This window comes from Gopherus evgoodei, chromosome 8, assembly GCF_007399415.2.
Source record: "Gopherus evgoodei ecotype Sinaloan lineage chromosome 8, rGopEvg1_v1.p, whole genome shotgun sequence".
NCBI classification, from domain to species: domain Eukaryota; kingdom Metazoa; phylum Chordata; order Testudines; family Testudinidae; genus Gopherus; species Gopherus evgoodei.
Window position 1 is genome coordinate 59,175,890 of NC_044329.1, and position 25,182 is coordinate 59,201,071.

General features: G+C 39.2%; 1 protein-coding gene across 2 annotated transcripts; it reads right to left on the reverse strand.

Moving 5' to 3' along the window:
- Positions 1-710: 710 nt before the first annotated feature.
- IVNS1ABP (influenza virus NS1A binding protein) lies at positions 711-24,978 on the reverse strand. 2 transcript variants are annotated; one of them, XM_030572371.1, is made up of 16 exons: positions 24,573-24,978; positions 14,362-14,611; positions 13,456-13,551; positions 12,613-12,739; positions 12,106-12,275; positions 11,950-12,025; positions 10,870-11,043; positions 9,988-10,113; positions 8,458-8,565; positions 5,375-5,504; positions 4,610-4,834; positions 4,286-4,407; positions 3,287-3,413; positions 2,835-2,966; positions 2,476-2,649; positions 711-2,077 (listed from the first exon to the last, which is right to left on the reverse strand). In XM_030572371.1, the coding sequence occupies exons 4-16, from the start codon at positions 12,721-12,723 to the stop codon at positions 1,824-1,826; spliced, it is 1,929 nt and encodes a 642-aa protein (XP_030428231.1). In that variant the 5' UTR covers positions 12,724-12,739; positions 13,456-13,551; positions 14,362-14,611; positions 24,573-24,978; the 3' UTR covers positions 711-1,823. The 2 variants fall into 2 exon arrangements, with proteins under 2 accessions (XP_030428231.1, XP_030428230.1); XM_030572370.1 differs by lacking the exon at positions 13,456-13,551.
- Positions 24,979-25,182: the final 204 nt, after the last annotated feature.

Below are 25,182 nucleotides of genomic sequence, written 5' to 3' on the forward strand. Positions count from 1 at the left end.
TGTAAAACACATGCCTTTTTTCCAGATCTACTAAAATTAAGATAGTTCTTTAGTCAGAAAATTACTGTTAATAAAACTAATTTAATATAGCTTAATGTCTGTCCTGAGCTAACAATGCCTAATCAACATTCAGCTAGTGGGCAATATGATTTCTGGGTCCACCTCTCAAATATTCCAGTTTAGTTAATTCCAGTGTTCGGTAATTAAGATGAAATGTAGCAAACCCTGTCATTGCTATATAGAGTTGGAAAGGTGTAAGACTGACAAAAGCTGGTGGTGCTCACTGTGAGAACACTGGACCTGAGCCTAGACCAATTTTAGCTATACAGATCAGAACTTTAAAATGTAGTTAGAAAAACTTCAGTTACTTAGATTTGAAAGTGCTATGCTTTAGAATAGTGCTAAATGAGCCACTTTAAGTTCAGTATTAACCAATTGTAGAAAAACCTGGTCTGTTTTGCTGTGAGAAAAATATATAAATAAAAATAGTAAATGAAACAATGAACTCACTACTGTGGCTCTTTTGGGTACTGTTGATTGCTAATTTGGCTGCTGAGGTCTGAGTATCACTGCTCTAGCAAATCCTAAAATTTTGCTTTCAGTGGGCAGATTCCGTTCCATTTGTGTTGCAGGATCATTTATCTTTTAAATAAAGAGCTTCTTAGTGACCTGTGAACAAAGCCACAACTACAACTTTGATAGTAATCCTATTTCCTGAAAGGTACCTTTTTAATGTGTTTGCATCAGCAGCAAGCATTAAGTGCTAAGTTTGGCACCAAGGAAGTTAGATGTGCAGCACTACACATTAGACACCAAGTCATCCCAGCCAACATTTTTACATATGAATAGAGAAAATGAATCAAAACATAATACCAAGCACTTATGGAACAAATTAAGTACAGTTCATATTCTAGCATATTTGTCAGCTTGCACTATTAGAAAAATAAATACCATTTTAAGAAATGTTTTCATCACCACTGGTAATATTCTAAACATGAATACATCATGTTTTACAAATATTAGCTCAACCTTGGTAACAAAACTGCGCTACAGAAAGCACCTCTGACAGGTGTCAAAATATTGGAGCTAAAATGATTTTAAATAAGTCAGTTATGTTCAGAAACTCTATTCAAATTTAATGATCAGTGTTGCATACTAAAGTACAATAGTGTAGCAGAGGCAAAAGCTTAGATGCTCATGTACAGTGGTAAATTAAATATCCCACCCCATCTCTAGGAACACTAAGGTATTGTCTGCCTCAATAACTATTATCTGCCACTTTCAACAAGTAGTATGCTGCTGAGTATATAAAAAGTTATAAAAAGGCAATCATAAAAGATAAAGTAGTGGCAGGCATGTCAATTTTAATAATAAAAAAAAGCATTGTATGTGTTAAATAAGGCTTCTTGTTACAGACTGTTCCAGTTACTGGGGGGCTGAAAGAGAGTGTGAAAAACCAACTGCCTATAACCAAAAACCCTATTCTTCCTGCCCCAAACACACATTCTAAGGGGGAAAAAAAAATGTGCAAATTGGCAAAACAAACATTGGGGGAAGCTCTTGAAATGATATGCCCAAACAGTTCTTAGTTTCTCTTACAATATTATCAATTTCCAAAATCTAAGTAACAAAATCCAAAAATACACAAAACACCCTTCATCTTTCTTAAAAAAAGTATATACAGCACATTAATAGTATGCAATATGCAAAAGCTTTGTGTTGCTGTTGGCAACTTCTATACCCTCCCAACCCTGACACACACATCTACTAAAAACACAATTACATCACTAAGCCTGTTAGTTTGCCTGGGGCACTTAAAGTGGTTAAAATTTGTAGGTTTTTGTATATGGGCTCCATTCATTTGACTCTGGGTTGTAGATTTCAACTGTATTCAGGAATTCATTGCCATCAAATCCTCCAACTGCATAAATGGTGTTTGCCACAGCTGCAATACCAGCATTGCTTCTTGGAGTAGTCATGTTTCCCATCATCTTCCATTCATTTTTAGCAGGGTCATACATCTCCACACAACTGACAGCACGAGAACCATCAAAGCCTCCACCAACAAAGAGTTTTCCTATTTAAAAGGGAATGATAAAAGTTTAACTGCTTACATTCCATAAGCTTCTCCTTCATGAACTACTTGTGTACATTTATGAAGAAATTACTAAACTAAGTCAACATGAAGGGAGGCTGAAATCTAGGAAATGGGATTTGTGTATTCCCAGTACCATCAAACTACTTGTGCTCTCTTGGTTACCAAAAACTGTTTTCTGTACTTATTTCAGAATTACTTCCATAACAATTTCCAATTAGTGTTCAAATGCTGTTTATCTAGATAGCGTAGGATGATATTTCACTAGATAAAACTTTCATTGTCTGAAGTCCTTTATGAAAATCAAGCCCAGGAAGTATCTGAATTTTTTTTTCTTCTGCCAATCCTTTTCTTAACTGGCTGAAAGACTAGAAACTTACCATCATGAACAGCCACTCCAGCTCCACGCCTAGCCACATTCATAGGTGCAATCAGAGTCCAGGTGTCATTCTCTGAATTGTAACGCTCTACACTGTTCAGACAATTCCAGGATTCTGCTCCTCCAATTATATACAAATATCCACTTAGCTCACATACTGCAGACTGATGTCTACCTACAAATCAGAAGCCATTAGTTATATTGAGACCCCCCAAAAAAACGCCCAAACCCACCACTCCTAAGATTTTAGCAATACAGACTTGCTGGTACATAGCAGCTGCCTTTATTATTAGAAATAAAATATGCACATAGGCAGCAACATTAAAAAAATCTGCTTTAAAAACAGCACAACAGACTTACGAATGTTAAGTGGAGCACAGCTTGTCCAAGATTTTGTAATAGGATCAAACACATCACAATTTTTCAATCCCTTCCGGCCATAAGGATCTGAGCCACCAACAACGTACAGCTTACCATTCAAAGCACATACTCCTGTTTGTATATAAATAAAAGTGATTTATCATCTAATAAATTTGTAAGGAACTAAATAGCCACAACAGCAAAGAATCCTGTGGCACCTTATAGACTAACAGACATTTTGGAGCATGAGCTTTTGTGGGTGAATACCCACTTCCTCAGATGCATGTCTCTGCATGCATCTGAGGAAGTGGGTATTCACCCACGAAAGCTCATGCTCCAAAACGTCTGTTAGTCTATAAGGTGCCACAGGATTCTTTGCTGCTTTTACAGATCCAGACTAACACAGCTACCCTCTGATACTAAATAGCCACAGTCAACAAAACAGCCATTACCTGCATTGCAACGACTGGTTCTCAGTTCTGGAACAGGAGTCCAGTCATCTATTTCTGGATCATACATTTCCCCACAACTCAAGTCATCGGAGTGACCATTTGACCCACCTACAACATACAGCTGTCCCTAAGTGGAAGAAAAAACAACCAGTGTTTCACATGTAAATTCAAATTAATTCTGTTCCACAGCAATTCACTGGTATTAATTACCATTACTCAACTGCTTGTAACAGAAATTGCAAGGAAAAGTCCTGCTGTACAAGAACAATTAAGTTATTAGTTAAATACAGTGTAGTTTACTGTGACCCTGTATGTTTCTTTTAAGGATTGATAAACCCAGTTTTTTCAATATACAATCCCAGAGATGTAACCAGATATCAAACATGAAGGTGTATTGATTACTGAAGCTTAAGTTATATTTTAAGAAAAATGGTCTTTCTATATTGTCAGGGGTCTCTGCATCTGTAATTGAAAGATATCTTTATCATTATTGAACAACCTCCTCAAAGGCTGGAGCTACCAAGGAGGACACTGCAAATGAAGAAAAATGTGAATGCTTGACAGAACTGTTTCCAGAAGTCTCTATGGTCAGCTCTTTTCAGCACAGCATGTTCTAATGGACACAGATTAAGTCCCCTCTAATTATTAGTCAAACTGAGAAAGTATTTGACAATACTGTGCTTTCTTCACTAATTCCCATACAATCAAATAAAATCCCTCCTGGCAAACCTATAGAATTGGCTGCTTGTGAATACTGAGACACTAACTGTCCCACTTGGCAGATGGGGCATGAAATCACAATATCCTCTGTGTAGCTGCAATATTTCTTTTTGAAACACTATCCTAGAAATTCTGAATACCTTTGGGTGGATTTGTGCATATTTTAGATCTAAATCTGTTTGTCCCATCCTTTCTTTCTCTCACATAATCAAAATTATCTACTAGGGCATTTATACAGCACAAGAAAGTGCTTTAATCTGCTCTTTACACAGCACATACCATTAGAACTGCCATCTGGAATCGGGCTCTTGGTGTTCTCATAGGTGCAATAAAAGTCCAACGGTCCTTTCGTGGATCATAGCATTCTACCGTGCGCAGACATTCCTCTCTGTTATAGCCACCTAACAGCAAAACAAAACAAATCACATGAAAGGAGTTTACTGGGAATCAAAGTACGTCTTAAACGTTGTTTACTAGCTTCATTAAAGTTAGCACAGAATCTATGAACCTTGTTCAGTTCACTCGCTTATGGAAGGTACTGTATATTAGACATGGTTCAATCCAAACAAGTTTTTGCTTTAATTATTTTAATGGTATTTTTACCTGCAGCTATTAGCTTGCCATTAAGTTCTGCTGTTCCCAACCCAGATCGAGCATACTGCATTGGAGACAGGGGCTTTTCTATAAGGTTATCTGGTTGAATTTCAAAACTCCTGCTCTTCAGCAGTCGTGGAGTACTAGTTGGAGAGCTCTGAGGGCTGTTACGTCCATGAAGAAAAATCACACAGAACACACCATCCAAAACGGCAAGACACAGGTAGGTATTACCTGAAAAACAATTTTAAAAAACTTTTCTATATTTAAAATATTAACTAGTGGCTTCCAAGTTTTTTAATCCTTACAGGTCTGGAGATTCCTTAATACTAATACTGTTGAGATTTACAGACTCCAAACTTCACCCCAGTTATACAGAAACACTATACTGGACAACTCAATTAAGATTCTACCTAAAAAAAAAAACCCTATAAATCAATCTGAAAACATTTTAGGAGGAAGTCCCCCTCCCCATGCACAAAATAACTTCCATGATTCACCCATAAATAATGCACTTGTCCACCACCTTCCTCACAATTCACCAAAATTTTCCATCCTCGGCCTCAAGATATCTGGGTTTTGATCTCAACTATGCTACAGGCCTGAGTAACCATGGGCAATTCACTTTATCTGGTTCTCTACCTGTAAAATGGGGACAATACTTCCCTATCCCATAAGGGTACTGAAGGAAATTCATTAATGTATGTGAGGTGCTCAGATGCTATGATTACGAGCAACAGGGAAAACCCCAACAAAAGAAGCCTAGACACTTACTTGAAGTCTTTTCAGAAGCAATGATTTTCCATTCATGTTTAGGACTCTGTACAGTAGCATTTGGAGAAGAAAGGCTTCCAGAGGAACTGCTACTTATCTGCTTGTGATCGTTCTCACGTGGTTGCTTTTTCTGCAAAATCAAAAGGCAGCTACAGAACCCTAGCCAGAGATCACACCTTGATCTACCTTTACTTCTCTCAACTAATCCACACAATTGAGGAAAATGCTTGATCTTTTCCACCTCTGCAAAGCATCATTTATAGCACACCTAAATTTTAAATAGAATTGCTTACGTAATTAAAACACCTCCATCGATTTACTCCCACCTTAGTACTTACTTCACCTCAAACCTCTACCTGAGCCTCTATCACAGACTCAGCCTTAGAAATCATATGGCTCAACTCCTTTTTAGAAGTCAAGCATGCACTTTCACTGGACAAAGGGTTTTCAGACTTCCTGTATCTTCCAGATTTTTTTTTTTTTAAATCATAAAAGTCTGGCAAAGAATGTGGGGTTAACAAAATGGAAGTATACATTTTCAAACTCTTGGAATTTGGGCTAAGCCCACAATGCCCATTTCTGATTGGTTTTTAATAGATTCCTATTCTTCAGATTAGAGGCCCTTTCACACAACACAGTCAACCTGTGGAACTCATTCCCTGCGGGACATTGTGATGGCCAAAACTATAATGAGGTTCAAAAAAGAATTAAATAAGCTAATGGAGGACAGATTCATCAATGGTTATTAGCCAAGATGGTCACGGACACAACCCCATGCTCTGGATGGCCTTAAGCCATTGACTGCTAGAAGCTGAGACTGAACGACAGGGATGGATTGCTCAATAACTGGCTTGTTCTGTTCACTCCCTCTGAAGCATCTGGCATTGGCCATTGTTGGAAGACAGGATACTGGACCCAGTGGACCATTGGTCTGACCCAATATGGCCATTCTTGTGTTCTCATCTAAAATAAGTCTCTGTGGTTTGGCTTCAAGTTGTCTTTGTGATCCTGTGTAGTTATTTATCTGATCTTACTTTTCTTATGCTAATACTTTGCATGGAAGGGTTATTTTCTTGAGTCTCATCCCTAGTATAGTTTATTCAGTATTTCATTTCATAAACTATTTATTGTGCAGACTTAACAGATACAAGGGAAAAAAAACTTGTTTCAGATCACATCACTGACAATGTTTGGAGTAAAAGCCAGGTCAAGAGCAAAAGTCCAACATTTATCAATTCTATTAATTCTGTATAACCATGTTCTAAAACCCTGCAGCTGAAATTTACACCACCTGTGTGGACCCTTGAACTGTATCGTTTTTCTTATTACAGAAAAGGCAGCCAGATTTGTAAAATACTAACTCCCAATCTAAGCTTATCCATCAGTTTTTCCACCAAGAATTTCCCATACTCTGCACTGAAACATATATATCACATGGCAAGGCTCTGTCGTCTGCCAAAATTATTTTACAACTTAACAGACCACCTACCCAACAAGTTATATGTTTCTGAGGAGACAAAACAATGCGTTTATTTTTGTATCTCAACTAAAACTGGTGTGTCTTCTTTCCCCCCAACCCCACCTTGGTGAAACTATTTCAGTTTCAAGTATTAAATCCCACCCAGGCATTAATATAGCTTTTTGTATACATGGATGTCCCTTACATTATTTGAGGATTTTTAAAGACTGAATTAAATTCTCCAAGAAAGTGTATCTAAAAAAAAAAAAAATATTGATGGATACAATTTAAACATATTTGCTCTAGTTTCTTTCTGCAAATATGAAGAAAAAAAAATCTGAGTGAATTTTACTTTGGTCCTTGGCTTCCAAGTATGAGAACTGCCAATAAATATTTGATCTACTGAGTAGGAACAAAATTAATCCAAAAGACTCATTAAATACCACTGATGCAAACAGGGTTTATTTACTCAACTCTTCTCTTTACAGATTTATTTTCATTTTTAAAATCCATGCTCTATGCAACTATAAAGGTATTTTTAAAATTTACTTTAAAAAAAAAAACTACCAAAACCAGATTTCTTCTGCAACTCTCACTGCGATGACTTCAGAAATCAAAATAAAACTGCATTTAAACTCAATAGCAATTCAAATTTAGACTCAGTAACTCTCATTTGGGTCCATCAACCCATCCGTTTCTTTTTAAGTTCCTTTCTTGAACTCGTTAAAAAAAGTTTGGGGGGTGAGAAGATAGAAGTGGTAAGATTCATGAACTTGGCATTTATAAAATCAAGGACTAACCACAATAGCTGAAGACAAACGAACACACTTTCCTGCACAACTTTGCCAATGGATCTCTGCTCTGACTTTCAACCTAACTACTCCATACTTCTGCTTCTTGCTCAAACTAATAACTGTGCAAAGTTGTTTATTTTTTCAAAGACGTGAACAAAAAAGAACTAGAATTAAATCACCAAACTCAATTTAACTTGTGACTTATGCCCAAATTTAAAACCAGATGAAAGCTGAATATATATTACATCATGATCCCCCCCTGCCAACCGATCCGGCCCTACAATCAAAAGAATGTATTGCCTCCTTTGCAAGCCCATGCTACACATTGTTAGATTTTGCACAAAAAATTTCTCTGTAATTCCTTTAATGCCTAGCTCTTCTTACATTCAGTCTGCATCCTCTTGTTTTTATGCCAATTACTTTTTCAGTCATGCTATCCACATTTTCTAATCTATATGAACTGTGTAAACTAGACACTCCCACACCCTTCTCAGACTATTTATATTCAATTTATTTTTTCTAATATTTCTATAACAGACTCCCTTGTGCTGACCATCCTCTTCTGTATCTTTTCAGTTCTCTGATAACCTTGGTTTTGTTTTTAAAGACTCATGTTTAGCACTGAAATTAGTACTGTTAATAACAAGATGAAGCAAGTGAATTGTCAAGACCAACACAGAAGCCATTTCTGCAAAATGTTTTCCCATCTGCATTAATCATTAAGATACCGCTTCTTCCCTTTACTACAGTACACAAGATTTTAGGTGTGCTATAAATTGCTCTAACCACATTTTTACCTGATGTAACCTCAGACCATGTGCAATTTGTACCTGCACAAACTGAATGTGGTCATCATCACTGCCATACACCTCAGCCTGTCCATCTAGTAGGTTTCCATCAAGCAGCTTGTGATCAGCTGAGTAGTACAACGTTTGAACCTGCAAAACAGGAACAGAATACCCATGTGGCTGCTGTCTCCATAGCTACTTAACTACAGGCAGATTTACACAAACTCCAGAAGGTCCTCTCCAGCATAGCTCGTCATCTCATCTCATCTCATCTCATCCTAGGAATGGCAAAATTAAAAGGAAGCAGACGTCATGGTGCAAGTCTTCAATGAAGGATCTTTGATTTCTCAGCTTGAAAGAAATCTTCATTTTTCAAGGACTTCTATTATTTCGCAGTATAGTAACTAATATATATCACAAGTACAATGTACATTATCTTCAGCATAAATCATACAATCCATAATCTCATGCAAGCACTCGTTATTCCCTGCAAACAATTTTTCTGAATTGCAAATACAATACTTTCTGTGGGCCAAAAAAAAGAGGGGGGGGGGGGGAGTGAAGCCAAAGATTGGATTCTAAAAAGAAAAGGAATTGAAAGAGTGGAGCAAAAAATGTAAGCTATGGAGGAAATGTTGCCCGTGACTTGTTACCAAATGCAATGCATTAATCAAGTGCATCTGAGTTGCAACTGGGAAAATCAGAGCATTTTAAAAATAACTATTGAAAGGGGAAACATACATGCAAGAGTATATTTGACAGTATAAAAACGTACTTTCGCCTATACAAAGTGTTCTGATTATCTACCGTGCCTGTAATAACAAACTGGGAAGATTTTATGATGAGCAACAGGTTTTATGAACTCCATTTTTCCAAGCAAGTTAAAAATTTAGAATTCCACTATGATTTCCATCAAATGTAGATATTTTATAAATTGCCCACAGTCTAAGTGTAGTAGTTGTTTTCATGAGTAAAGCCATTAAACAACACACAAAACATTAAAAATAAGATATCCTGTAAAGGAGTAAGTAAACACCATTAAATCATCATCATCGTTCTCTGCCCACAGCGGATTTTCTTAGGAGAACTGGGGCAGGACTGCTGCTTCATTACGTGTCAATACACTTGAGGTTTCTTCTTGGTTCTTCAGCCTTGGTATCCTAGTTTTGTTAATAAACCTATGGGGAGATAAATCAATGGGGAGGAACAACCATTAGAAGCTTTTACCTACTTCTCATTAACAAGCAAAAACCTGTGGAAGAAAACATTAAGAATCTACAGCAAGTTTCAGTGCCACCTCCCCATTTCCAAAGCAAAGTTAAATGCACTTTGAAGTAGTTAAACAGCACACAGTTAGAAAACAAAAACAAAAAAGGAAAGCAAAAGACCAGACTGAACAGTTCATTCAGCTCACCTGGACACCCCCCCCGTTTCTCAGCTTATGGGTACCTATAGTAAAATTTAAATTCTTCAGGGTCATGGTTAAAAATAAAAGAAAAAAGGGATCATCCTTCATGTCACAGAAGTTTAATTTTTTTTAAACTATTTAATCCCATTTTCTTAAAGACTAACCTCTTCCATTAGATCTTCCAGACTGCCTCCATTTTCCCAGATGCTGCGCTGCACCCAGTTGATTACCTTTGTGTATAATTTGCCATTGCTAGGCAAGCCAACATTGTCTTCAAGCATTACTTCAAGCTTGAGTTAAAAATAAAGAGTAGTTAGCATCCAGCTTACACTACTGCATAAAAGTTATACATTTACAGCATGTCAGTACTTTACTGAAGTTAATTATTCCTAAAGAATTTAAAACAAGACAGAATTTTCTAGCTCTGCATACTGAAAATGAGTATACATACTACTCTACTGTTACACCAATGAAGATCAGCTCCTGGCTGTTTTCCTACATCCTGGCAACAGAAATGATGATTTTGCATCCTTTAATTTTGACTTAATATCTAAAGTCATCTCAGGATGGAAGACAGCATGCATCGTGCACAGCCAAGTTTCATGGTACCAGTGAATACAATCTAATGAAGACGTCTAACAGAAAAAAGTTATATAAAATGCTAGCATACTGTGTTAAACAATTTGAAAACTACTCTGCAAACTCAGCATGTGTGAAATTTCCCCACCATTGAAAAAGAAACCAGTGATTTTTACTATTTACCTTACTATGGCTATTAGCCAAGACGTGCACAGATAGTGTCCCTAAGCCTGTTTCCCAGAAGCTAGGAATGAGCAACAGGGAATGGATCACTTGACGATTACCTGTTCTGTTCATTCCGTCTGGGGCACCTGGCATTGGCCACTGTCAGAAGACAGGATACTGGGCTAGATGGACCTCTGGTCTCACCGAGCATGACCATTCTTATGTTCTCTCTCTCATACCTTAAATTACCTAGGTTTATTTCATTAACAAGATTAAAGAAACAGTTTTAAATTGCTGCTAACCTTTAACCGTGGAAGCTTGAGAAATTCCTCTTGTTCTGAAATCTGCAACAAATGTTCCTGAATGTAACCATCAATCTTGTTCAACAAACGTGAGTCTCCCATACAACTTGCAAAGTTCCGATAAGAGATGCAGCTCTGAATGTCCATCTTAGAGAGCAAATAATCACCACAAACCTTTAAAAAAAAATTGAGTAATATCCCAAATTTACTAATAGCATATTACACTTTTATACATACATTTCTTTTCCAACATATGGCAAACTCTTACTTTTCTACCACTTTGAAAGATTTTACTTGCTCCACTGGTACTCCACACCGTGGGTGCAGAAAATCTCTCTGAAACAAGTAGAATCACCTTAAGTTTGATCACTGCATGCACTATTGTAGTGATAACGTTAGAACAGTAATGGCTAGTACCTTAATATGAAAGATACCACAGAAAGGGAGAACAGTATAGTTATGATACAGATTTTCTGGTCAACTCTTTCAGGAGGGCAACATTTCATTCTCTAGTGGTTTTGTTAAATAAAATCTACCTAAGTACTTATGGCCTCCACATCGTATTATCTAAGCATCTATCAAGGTACATACTGTTTGTTCTTAAATGAATTTATAGCCTGTCTCCCTTACTGAACGTGTTGTTTACAAACAGACTGCCAGCAACCAGGGATTTGAGAGTCAATGTGGATTATTCATATTTCCTGTATCAGTTACAGTTCTTCAGGTCAAATTATGCCTTCTCTGCGAGCCCAGTGCCTCCAGCAGGCTTGCACAGGTACAACTGACTGGAATTAAGTCAACAGTTCTAGTGATAACACACAAGTACGGAATCTGTCACTATAATCTTGGCTCTACAGTGCTAACGGGTGTGGAAGTGGTAAGTACCTTTCTGTCACTAAAAATCAGTACTTGTGATTTTGAGTACACAAGGAACAGATCTCTTGAGCGACAAGTAGTTATTTTTAATCACTTTTCTACAGCGTAATCTCACTTGAGTGTCCAGTTCACACTAGATATACCATGTTTTCTCTGCCCCTCAAAGGTTAATAACGAGACTACTGTAGTAGCTGCAAATTATACCTGCTTGACTCTCTCCATCTTCAGCTTCTTTGCTGCCGAGTATACATCTTTTACTAGCTCTTTATCAGCTTTCAACCTATTGAAGAAATTCAGATGTTATTCTAAAACAAATAATATTAATATTTATCTCATTGCTTATCAGGAAGTAATACTCACTGAGCAGTGTAGGCATAATTTAGTAAGACTTCAACAGCTTGTGGATTGAGATCATCAAATTTAACATGAGAAACTCCATGAGAATCACTATCACTGTTGAAGATTTCGAACAGGTAGGGACTGCAGCAAGCTAGGACTGCTCTATGTGCCAACGTCTCATGTCCACATACCTTTATTTTAAAAACATACATGAGGACAGTAAAAAATTAAGAATGTACATTACAAAAATGCAAAGTATTATGCAGTCTTGTTCAAAACTGAACAGATCAAAAAACTCAATGTATGTTAGAGAAATTACTTTATTAATACACATTTTCTCAATTTGCACCAGATTAATTAAACTGCTACGTTTTCAGATATCAATATATGGTTTTTAACTATATTTTTCTGAATTTAGATCCTATGGAAAATCAGATTATAAAAGTCTTAAGATTCACTGAATCAATGTATGCAGACAACAATGTGCACTGTTTAAATGTTGCACCCAGATGACACGTTACAGCTTACCTGAAGCCGAACATCACAGAACTGACCACTTTTACGCAAGGCATTTAATTTGGCAACAGATGACTCTATGAAGTTTTCATCTTCAAACATCAAATATCCATTAGGAATCATTTTGCTGCTGGTTTGGCTGTCCAAAAAAAGGTAAATGTCTTTCAATTTGTAAAGTTTACATACACAGCACTGAATTACTATTTCCTTATTACCAGCTCCCTCTTTCCAAATATATAGATAATTCATGCAATATTGATAAAATAAAGAGCAGTGACGCATTTAAAACTAGATTGGACAAAACGCACTGGCAATGGGATGGACTAAGTGATAGCAGATCTTTTCCATCTCTAATTTCTATGATTTTAAGATTTGTACTGTATGTTCATCTGAACTAATTTTTACTGCTTCTATGGACTCCATGCCATGCGTGGTTCATTAGGTCTGCACAATATAACCATTTCAGAGGTCAAAGAAAGCAAATTAATAGTTGAAAAGTGCCAGGATTTCAACCTTCTGTTTAAATGACTCTTAAGACCTAGTTTATACACATTTTTCAACTGTACAAAAATCTTAAACAGTTTAGCTTTATGTAATAACATTAGCAGAAACGAAACACCCTGAACAATTAGCAAACATACATTTAAAGGATCAATATCAAGTTAAAAGCCTTTTCTACCTGCAGTTTTACCTATTTATAAATAATACCTACAGTCTGATCTACGTAGCACCACAGTGCAAACTAGAGGGGAGTAAATTAATTGTAGGTGTAACTGCCCCATGTAGACTCTTCTGACACAAACTAAAAGGCGTGTAGTGCATATTAATCTAGTCATATTAACACACAGCAGGTACCTTTTAGTTCGAGGCAGCAGGGTCTACACAAGCAGTTAATAGTGCTCTACAGTTCACACTTCTCTAGTTCGCACTGCAGCATCATGCAGAGAAACCCTAAGATTATTATAACAGAGTAAAGAACAATTATTTTTTCAAAGTTTACTTTGTGCATTTGATAGCAATTTACGAGTAGTCAGTTTCATAGTTCCCTGGGCTCAGTCAAATCAGTCACTTCTGTTTGTGTGGGTCATTCACATAGCTATGAGTGAATGAGAACCATTTTTAGAAATAGGAAAAGGGTGATTGCAAGAATGCCAAAAAATGACAGGGAAACTCAAGAGGCAGAATAGTACTTGAAGCGACAACTTCTTTGATGAGTTTGACAAGATTTCAAATTTAAAGAGGCCTGTAGGATTGACAAGGAAAATGAGAATATAACTTCAGAAGTGTCAACTGAAGGTGTCAGAAAGCTGTTTGAAAATCCCATGCTATAAAGTTACCCAAACAACTTTTCCAAAAAGAACATGAGATATGCTATTTCTAAATTATTATTTCAGAACAATTTGCATTTTAGTTTAGTTTACAATTAAAGAAATGTAATTAGCATAAGATTTAATGTTTTTAATATTTTAAGGTCAGACTGGGAAACTAGAGCAAAGTTTAGTACTAAGAAAGATAAGCCATATTAAAAAAAACCCTGTAAATCACTGACGTAAATTCAATTACCTGAGTAGTTTACTAGAGTAAATTACCACAAATAAACGTACTAAATGATAAGTTTCACTTAATTATAAGCTTCTTCCTTTGCATATACTTTCATTTATAGTCAAATACTATGTTATGACTGCCTATTACAGTAACAGAACAAAAATTTGTTGACAATTGTTTGATCTTTTACACATTTAATTAATAGCATTATCTTACCTGCTAAATATATTGCTGTAAATTTATAACTGAGAAAACTTAAATAATCCAAAGATAATGGGGTGTTAAATCAGAGCACGTCGCTTTCAATATCTTCTTATATGAAGACAATTTGCTGAAGTGCAGGCAGACGGGTCGTGTCCTGTGAGCTGCAATGATGATTCCAAAACTAGCAGGCTTGAAAATGATGTAATCAAGTCCTTAAGAGCTATAGACACGAATTTCTTCTGTGATAATCATGCATCATAATCTGCAACAAGCAAACAAAAGTTAGTAATTAAACATAAAACAGTATTATTTCAGTATTTTATGTTTCAGATTTAGCAATTAATATCCCTTTCAAATCCAGGGCTAGAATGTTTAACTGTACAGTTAACTTTTCTCTATAATCTATCCTCACAAATTCTGTTCTAAGTACTCACACAAATTCTTTAATGGCGACCTCAATACATTCTCAGCTGGCAAAAACTAACGGTCATAGAGCTTAAGGTCAAAAGGGACCATTAGAGCATCTCATCTGACCCCCTGGATGTCACAGGCTGCCACACCGAGCACCCACATTCTAATGCCAACAACCAAAATTAGACCAAAGCATTACAGCCCACAGGAGAGTAACAATTATGTGCCACAAGATGGATGAGGTAATATCTTCTATTGGACCAACTTCTGTTGGTAAGAGACAAGTTTTCGAGCCTCATGTCTCTAATATCCTGGGACTGACACAGCTAAAACTACACTGCATACAATTATGTGCCACAGGAAGAGAATAGGATGGACCCAGGTTCACCAGCCTCCAAGGTGCCCACAATAGCAGGGAAATGATTAAGTGAGATACACCTACCAGATAATGCTGGCATGTGAGCATAACCACATGCTGCAGAGGAAGGAACACCCCTGCCTCCAAGGTCACTGCCAATCTGACCTGGGGGAAAATTCCCTCTCTACACCATGGAAAGTGATCAGTTATCCTTTCAGCATGCAAGAAAACCAGTCAGCCAAGCATCAGAGGAGGAATGCTTGGTGCCAACTCAGAGCCCTGGCCCTCCCTTTCAAGTTCCATCTTCAGCTGTAGCCACCCTGATGCTTCAGAGGGAGATTTAAAAAACAACAACAAAAAAATACTCCTACATTTGGGGGAGAGGGAATAACTTCCTGACCCCTGCAGGCAGCTGGCTGAACCTTGAGACATGAGCTTTTAGGTACATAAAACATAAACCTGAAGTGAGCCCCAGAGCTGTTGAACCCTGCCCATTACCATCACAAGCAACTCCATCATAGAATTACGCTCAAATTTGTCTCTCTCAAAACTAATTAAGTTGTTTGCTCCAAGCTTCCTGTTAGAAGACTGTTCGAGAACTTCATCCTTCTGATTGGTAGAGACCTTCTTTTAATTTCTATCCTTAATTTTGTATGCATATCAATTTTGATACTCCAGGAGCCAGAAGTGTTGCCCAGCTAGGATTGTCGAGGTAATGTTTAAAGAAAAAAAAATAACTGAGTAACATTTAAGACAGATCAGTCTAACTGTTTGCACTTTATTTCTGTATCATCTACTACTTGCTTACACAAGTCAGTAATTCCTTCAGGTAATGAAAGCTATTAAGTTTACCTACATATACTCTACCAAAACTTTGGGTGACCCCTGGTTCTTGTGTGATGTAAAGGGGTAAATAACACTTCCCTTTTACTGTCTCCATATTACTGATGATTTTATAGACCTCTGTCACACACACCCTTAGTCACCTCTTTTCTAAACTGAATAGTCCTAGTCTTTTTAATCTCTCCTCATATGTATGGATGATGTTCCATACCCTTAATCATTTTTGTTGCCTTTCCACCTGTATCTTTTCGAATTTTAATATATCTTTTTTAAGATGAGGCAAACAGAACTGCATGCAGTATTCATGGTGTGGGCATACTGTACATTTATTAAGTGCCACTGACTTTTTTTGTCTTATCTATTCTTTTCCTAATGGTTCCTAACATTCTGCAGATGTTTTCAGAAAACTAACCATTTATTCCTACCCTTTTGTTTCCTATATTTTAACTAGTTACTGATCCTCTTTCCTCTTAAGCAAAGTAAGCAGTGATAGTATAAGAGCCTTTGGCGTGGGACCTTGTGAAAGGCATTCTTAGTCCATGATTACTGTATCAATTGGATGGATCACCCTTGTCCACATACTTGTTGACACCCTCAAAGATTGATGGATGAGGCATTATTTCCCTTAACAAAAGCCATGCTGACTTTCTCAACCTACTGTAATCATCTGTCATCATAATTCTGTTCTTTACTATAGTTTCAACCAATTCAAATCAAGAGCAATATACTGATTTTCCCATAGCACCTGCAATGTGCTCTAGCAGTTATCTAGAAAATCTGCTTTTACCACGACAATTTTTTCTGTTCCTGAAAATACTGTGCTGCAAAGAGCAGTCAACACTAAGACAGGAAAGAATGAACATTCAACTATGTTTAACTCCTAAAGCATATATGAGTGTGTGAATGGAGGAAGTAATAAGATATATATTTGTTATAAAGCAACAAAAATGTCTACTAGAGAGGTATTTGGGGACCACAAATTAAACAAGGATCTTAATATTAGTATATTGTGTTATGATTTTCAAATGGAATCACATATGTCATTCAGCATTTGCTGAGCCTTCTTTTGGCTGTTTATGCCTCCCAAAAAATGGCTTCCTCCAAATGCATGAAAATAAGAGCTGAGCTAACCAAAATTCCCAAGAAGCCACATAAGCAACTTTAATTGTTTCTATGACTCTAGTCATATAAGTAAACCACCTTTATTTCGTTGTACGTTCACAAATGCATCATCTGGATATGATGTTTTAGTGAAAGAACAGAGATTTATGCACCATCAAAAGACTTCTCTTATCTGGAAATCTTTAAATCCCCACTTTCTCCCCTTGCGGGCACAAATACTATTTGCAATTTCCAAACAAAAACTATTTTGTTTCTCTTTGAAACAAAAAACAAGAAGTCTAACTCAATCCCTCTGTTTTTGAAAAAAGTCTGCATATTTTTGAATAAAGAGTTGTTCAAAAGGAGTTGAATCTCTGGAAAACTATCTAATAACTACATATCTGCATCATCCTTGCTGACTTAAAAGATGGATTACTAACTTCAGAGATTCCCCTCCACACACCTACCCTTGAAAGTCCATATTCATTTGGTTCTTATTCTGGGCTATTCATCTGATCAGATTTTTTGTTGTATTCTGCTACCTCAAAAGAATTTTACTATGTTCCAATAGTTAAAATTTGCCTGGTATTCTTATGATCTCCAAAAGCCAGCTGAGTAAATGCATCCAAAAGAATCTAGCATGAAACCTAACACACAAAGGAACTGAAAGCAATTCCTATAACAACTTCAATTCTGGACAACTCTGTATGTGTATATCTAATAGTATTTTCTCAAGTCTATTTCCAGGTATTTGCTTGTATTAACCACGGGGCATTTCCTATTATAAGTACTTAGTTATCAACTACTGGTCTATCTGCACATTTTATATTAATTGCTATATATATTAATTAAGACATGGTGGCTAACCTGAAGTATTTACAACTGAAGCTCTAACCCTACAACCAGATCCATGCATTCATCTGTGCCCACATGGATACCAAGCTGCAAGGCAGTGGTGTAATATCAATATTTTTACTGTAAGAACTACATATATTTTGGTATCTATACTATTTTATAATTTCCTGAACATGCACCAGTATACAGGGCGTAATTATCTGCTACATCTATAGGAAGACAGAGGAAGAATCCTTGCCTGAAGTACTGTATATACTCGTTCATAAGCTGAATTTTTTTAGTAAAAAAGGGAAGCACCAGAGAAGGGAGTCGGCTTATGAACGGACATAAAGAGGGAGAAGTGGGACACAGCCCCTCCCCCCAATAGAGGGAGCAAGGAGAGGCAGCAGAGCCCCAGAAGGGAAGAGGGGTGGCCAGTCTCTCTCAGCTTCTGGCCACACTGCTCTCTCCCCCGCAGTCTCTGAAGCAGCTGCAGCTCCAGGGCTGACAGACTCCAGCCCTGCTGCTTGGCCCCGCCCCTAAGAGCAGGCTGCAGCCGAGCCCACCAGAGCAGCTCCAGCTAGGCCAGAGACATCCTCCCCCAGTCCTCCCCAGATAAGGTGGGAAGGGATTGGGAAAGTGTGGGGGTCCTGGGCTAGGGGTGGGATCATGTGGGGGGGTCATCCCCTGATGCCCAGCTTCTCTCCCCCGCCCCCCTCCCAAAATTTCCCCATCAGTTGCTGTCCCGACCTGTCAGCGCAAGCAGCTGGCGCGCCGGGGCCGTGCCTGCGGACGCTCGAGGTAAACAAACCATCTCGGCCTACCAGTGGCTTATTCTGATGACCTGGGAGCCAAAGTTTGCTGACCCCTGAATTATAGGGTTGGCTTATGAATGGGTCACAAAAAATTTCCATTTTTACTTCCATCTTGCGGGGGTGGGTGTCGGCTTATAAATGAACTGGCGTATGATTGAGTATATACTTTAGTTTGATTAACGCAAGATAAATCATGTATTCAGACCTACATACAAATAAATCAATTTGCCTGTATTTAGCAGAACCACTTTTATGCAAGAGATACAAAATTATCACTGCTAATTTAAACTATTATCTCCCAACATTAATTAAATTTTTACTTTTGTTTAAACAGAAAGATACAAAGGGCTTGCCAGAACAATCCATTACCTATTCCCCATTAGCTCCTCACTTAACTCTCATGTTTAATAGAGAAAATATTACTGAAAAATAAAAAGTTTGGGAGTAAGGATAAAAAGACAACCATAAATGAATTATCAGATATGAAAAAGCTCTGAAAATATTGCATTTTTTTCCTCTACAGGCTGTGAAGACGCTTCAGAATAATAAGTGAGAAGAAACCAAATAATCAAAAACCCCTTTACCTGTGTCCAAAACATGTTATTACAAACTAAACAAAATGCCCCTTTCTGACAATGACAAAAATGCTGAAGAATCAACTACAATGTGTCTTTTTAAGCTATATAGTTAAATAAAAAACTGAACTCTTTATTTAGAATCCTTTAACAATGAAACTGAAATTTAACAGATACAAGAGAAAATGTCTCAATTTGCAAGTCAACATTTCTCACATACATTGTGTCATTTAAAAAGGTAGATTTTTGAATTTCCACAACCAAAAAAGTTCATTTAAATTTAATATTTAAAATGAGAAAATTTAAAGAAACACTCGACTGCTTTAAAAAAAAACTATACTGAGATTATTTTGACACTGTTCTTAAAACAGTTACATCTGTTGGGCATAGAAAGGAATTTGGAGAAATAGATGTCTTAATAGATTAGTAATCTTAAGTAATAAAATATAGTATTATGCTTCTAGGTCTGTGGTTCAAATCTTGCCTAATTCTATAGAAACTGGTCACTTACATGAAATAAATTTGAGTCTTAATACAGTTTCTACTGAAAAGGAGTTCACTGCACATAAGTCACCATCATAAATGACATTAGTTGTAGAGGTGCCACAGACTGAATGGGTGAAGAAACATTACTTAGTTTGTCCTGTAGAAAAGCAATGAGATACACCAATAGAGTAATCTGAATAAACCTAGACCGCTTTTGCCTGTCTGGGTTTGTTGTTATTTTTTTTAATTTTATTTCTGGAATAAACTCTTCCAATCTTCACTGCTGTCAATCAGCTCTTTCCCTAAACACTACATTCCCTTAATATTGTGAAGAAAACAAAATATTGTTTTTTGGGCCAGGCCCACATACTTGTGTCTGTAGGATTAAGACTTTACATCTTAAAATTTAATAAAATCCTGTATCAAAACATTTCATTTTATGATCAAATAAAAAGGAACTCAATTAGCCCAGTAAACCTTTTTAGTTGCAGGCAGGCTTTTTTGCTTTTCATTTTCTACTTTGCAAGAAATTTAGGTCACACTCATGTCTACTTGTAGTCTATTTATTATTTAGAAACTAGAATATAAAACCTGAAGTCTTCATGAATAGGTTTCCTTCTTGAGATAGCCTCAAATCTCACACTTTTTTTTTAAATTATAATGATCAATAAATGCCATCTTTGTATGTCTGGATTTGTATTTGAGGTGAAGATATTTTAAAAATAGGACCAAATGTATTTAAGATATATCAACACACTCTATACCAGAGTATAGTTCTATGTATGCAGAGCAACTCACTAAACAGAGAGATCTTGGAATGGTCATTAAGGACTACAATGTCTTCAATAAAAATGTAACAAGGTGACATAACCACATTATCTTTAGTTGTTGTACCAAATGAACAATGGGTCAGTGATTTGTTTTTTAAAACGATTTCCCCTATCCCATGACTAAAAAAGAAGGCTTCACTGTGAACATAGTGGTTTGTAGGGAGAGAAATTTTAACAAGATAAAAATCATCACCTGCATTTCATTCTGTAAAGGAAATACGCTACCTAGCATTTCCTACTGAGACAGTACACGGTTCCCTCCAGTCTTTATGAATGCAAGCTTGAAGAGCTTACTAGATATACAAGCATTAAAAAACAAAAACACCCTATGTTGCCGCTTCCCCCCCAACCTCCTTGCAATTTAGAGTAAGAGTTGAACATGTTTACTATAACATATTAGTTAACTGAAAATATGTCTCAAACTTCTATTTAATATGTTTTTTATTTTGTTTCACCTTTTCTTTCCTGAAATTATTTCAGTTTTTCTTCTTTCCCAGATTAGGTCATTATGTCCTCCTTCTTGATGCACTTGCTTTCAGCATGCTTCCTCTTTTCTCTCTCCACATTTACTCTTGGGAGAATTCTGCACCACTGTGCATTGCAGAATTTATGTCCCCCACAGGCTTCTTTGCTTCCCCGCAGAAAAATGACTTTCTAAGGAGGAAGCAAAGGGCAGCTACAAGAGCGGTCATACAACCCTTCCCAGCAGTATGTTTCAGGTGCCCAGGGCAGCAGGCAGAAAGATAAATCTGAAAGGTAAATCACTGTGGGACAGGGAGCGGGACTGGGGAAGACCTGGATGGTGGCTCCTACCCTGCGCCTGGCTCAGCTGCCAGTCCTGGCTGGGCTGGGGAGGACAGGACTTTCTCTTCCCCTGCACACATCCAGACCCCCTCATACCCAGACCCTCCCACCGCACCCCACTCCCCACGCACACTCGGAATCCTCTGACAAAACCCACTCCCCCTGCACTTGAAGCACCCCAATGAGCTACCTGCACCCAGATCCCCATCCTACCAATCCCCAACCAGCTGTACCTGCATCTCCACTCCACTGAGTCTCACTCCCCTAGCAGCTGCATCTCCCCCAAGCTGTGTCCTCCCCACACCCCCTCTGTTGAGCCCCAACTACATTCATCTGGACACCCCTCTGCAGAGTCTCATTACCACTGCACCCAATCCTGCAACAAGCCCCTGTGCATCCAGATCCTCCCCACACCCGGATCCCTCACTGAGCCGCCCACACCCAGATTGCCCTACACAGAACCCTTTCAACTCACACCTAGATCCTCCCACACTTGGATCCTGCGTTGCTGAGCCTGCCTGCCAATACCCAGTGCACCTGGCACGAAGGGGCAGGGTCCTGGAGCGTTTCTGGGGCAGGCCTGATCCTTGCACTGTGTCAGGGTTGGGTGCAGCCTTACTGCTGAGTCCATGTCCCTGGGAAGGATGGGGTGTGGGGGGGGGAGAGGGGAGAGGAGCTGCACAGTGATCTCCCACCTCTGTGCAGCTAGTGGCCTGTGCTCTCCAATGCCACGGTGGAGCCTCCACATTTATTTGACAAATAAAATTTGTTGCATTTTAAAATATGGTATGCAGAATCTTTAGGGGGGTTTTTGGCACAGAATGTCCTTAGGAGTACACATTAGATACCTTGTCATCTACACCTCTTCTATATTTTCTGCCTCGCCTACTTCTCTCATTAAAAAAAACCACTCTCAGAATCCTGTTTTTTTTAAATGTATTTATTCCAATAATCACTCTCCCTTGACTTACCATACACCTGCTCCCTAATTCATACTCACTCCCTTTTTTCATATGTAAAATTTCCCAGAACACTAATAAGCTGAGGATTGGCCAGATAAAAAGCCAAGCCACACCCTTCCTCAAGCTGTTGGGAAAAGAAGCAGTCAAATTTGTCTTGCTTGCAGCAGCTCACCAATGCAATAATTTTCTACGGCGGATGCATACTGTGCTTCAAAATCTAAACTTATGACAGCTAATATAATCAACACAGTACTGTGTGCCTTGTGGCTTCATCTTTTGTAGCTCCCAGCTAGCATGTGTCTGACATCTGAAGCCCAACCCCACTGGTGGCTGCTAGAAAGAACTGTTTTCTCACAACACACTATCTCCCCCATCTACAAGCTTTTTGGCTACTGCAATTATGGAGGTAATGATGTGTCTCCACAAATCTACCATTGCACAGCCTCCATTATGGGTCCTCCATTCTAGTGAATAACTCTAGTACTTGCCTCTGGAACCATTCAGCTTTTCCACACTGCATCAAATTACAATTAACCTGTTTCTTTTAAGTCTGCATTGCTACTTGACAAAACCGATCAGTTTTCACTTTACTGCACCTTGGGAAAATTATGAGAGGCAACTGAGACACTGGAACTTTGCAGACAATAGGTGAATATGCTTGTTTTTTTCTAAAGTTTCATTCCCTTCCTACTAATGAGGTAGCTCTGCTGATGGTAGCAACTGCAGAGAGCAAGAATGCAGACTAGCCACTGTTGTTTTATCTACCATATCTCAGAGCACATAGGGAGGACATGGAGGTTAAGATACAGCAATGTATCCTCTACACCAGCTTTGTAACCCCTTATACGAAGTAAGAAATATTCAAATCCCTCCCCCATTTTTACTATAAACAAGTCAAAGTATCAAGCCTATATGATTAAGTTGGGTATGTGTTTGGGGAGGCTGACAAAATACCTGACCTGAAGAACAAGTATGTGCAGGGAGTAGGGGGATTGAGCTTTTCTTTGCTTTACACTGTAATTTGATCTTCAGTGTCTCATGAGCCTCTCTGGACACATCCTCTAGTAAGTCGTCATCCACCAACTGACACCCTGGTTCACATTAGCCCTCTAACCACTGCTACCACCAGTAGAACTGAACTCTTGGAAATTTCAGACACATTAAATTAAAACCTAATTTAGACAAAGTTTCATGAAGACAGCACTGTTCAGATTTTTAATAATACCACTGCAACCGTAAGCTGTTTTTTTCAAATGCAAAACCTAAGATTCTAGAGAACGGATGGTACTCAAAGAAAACTTTCTACTGCTTCAAGAAAGCCCTGCAGAAAGGGACAAAGAGATGGAAGAGTTGCAAGAAGGCATCACATTTTAAACAGTTGAATTTTTAGATGTGTCTCTTTTGATATGAAACCAGAAGATAGCCTACGGCATCTAAATCACTAGCCCCCTCCTACATCCACAAAAGAACTATAGCCCGGTCTCCCTGTTTAATATGTATTATGTATCCAGCTCTGGATTGGCTGAAATGCCCACTCAGTCCCACGGGCTTGGCAAAAGGAGCCGGCAACGTGGAGACGGGAACAAAGGAAACACCAATGGAGGGAGTAAAGGAAACGGAGACAATCCACGTCGCTCCGCCATACAGCAGAGGGGGTTGCGACACGACGTTCATTGCATCCCCCACAGCTAGCGTGGCTTTAGCCGCATTGTCGTCTTTGTCAACGAGAGCTGGGGAAAGGGTGGGAAGATGGTGAGGAAAGCATCGCCCAACCTCATAGTCATGATCCTCCTTTCCTCCTCGCGGGTGCCTACCCCACCCCAGAAACTGACCCGCTAGCACGCCAGAACTACGTGCCCGTCTCCCGGGGAGCGGCAGTGACTCCACGAGACTGGAGGGTGGCAGACGAGGCTCGCGAGCTAGGTCCCTGCTCTAGGCGGCGGGATCTCTCGTTCGCGCGCGCGCGCCACATTACAGGTGAAGAAGGCGCCAGAGCGCCGCACCCTCCGCCAGCCGGGGCTGTGCAGCCCGCGCTACGACACGCGGTGCTCCCAACATGGCGCCGCGGGCGAGCGGGCGGCCCGGCCGCCAGACACACGCAGCCTTACGGGGCTTGAGAAAGATACCGCCAGCCCAGCCGCACAGCCCCCGGCCCTCCTCCCTCGCCCCCCGCCTCTTCTGCCCCCGGCCCCGGAGCCCGGTACCTGGTGTCTCTCAGCGCAGACGACACCGTTCATATTGCGAGCTTCCAGGCTGTGGATGAAGTCGGTTCGGAAGCGCAGACCCAGCCCAGGGCGGAGGTGGAGATTTCCGCTGCGACGAGGGAGGCCGGGACGGGAGGCGACTCAGACTGGAGTGAGCGCGCGCACAGGCAGGGAGGGCGCTCAACGGCCACCACGAGCCAGCTCCAGACACTGCGACTATCCTCGACCGCGCTCCCACACGCACTCCGCCTCCGGAACCCGAGTAAGGGCTGAGATCATTCCGCCGAGAAACGAGTCCCGCCTGACAGCTCAGCGTTAAGCCCCCCCCCTCGTGTTGCAAAGTAGGGCAGTGGAAGGTGACTGAGCTGAGGCGAAGGGGAGCTGCCGCTCGCTGCTACTGTCGCCGCCCAGAACTGGTTTCCTCCTGCTGTGGGCTGCATGTGACCTGCCCTTACTTGTTGCGCCGGCGCCGTTCCTGCTGCAACCAGGTACCGTGCATTAGAACTACAGAGCCACGAGGATAAGCGTTAGCAAACGTCACAGAGGTAATGGCAATAAACTTCCTGCTCCATTGCAAAAAGAAGCCCACTGGGTACATTACAGTTGCACT

Coding starts and splice junctions, on each gene's coding strand:
- IVNS1ABP (XM_030572370.1), bottom strand. CDS start 12,723: ATGATTCCTAATGGATATTTGATGTTTGAAGATGAAAACTTCATAGAG. Junction 12,276..12,612: donor TCTGTGATGTTCGGCTTCAG/GTAAGCTGTAAC, acceptor TTTAAAATAAAG/GTATGTGGACATGAGACGTT. Junction 8,566..9,987: donor TGGAAGATCTAATGGAAGAG/GTTAGTCTTTAA, acceptor CCTGTTTTGCAG/GTTCAAACGTTGTACTACTC.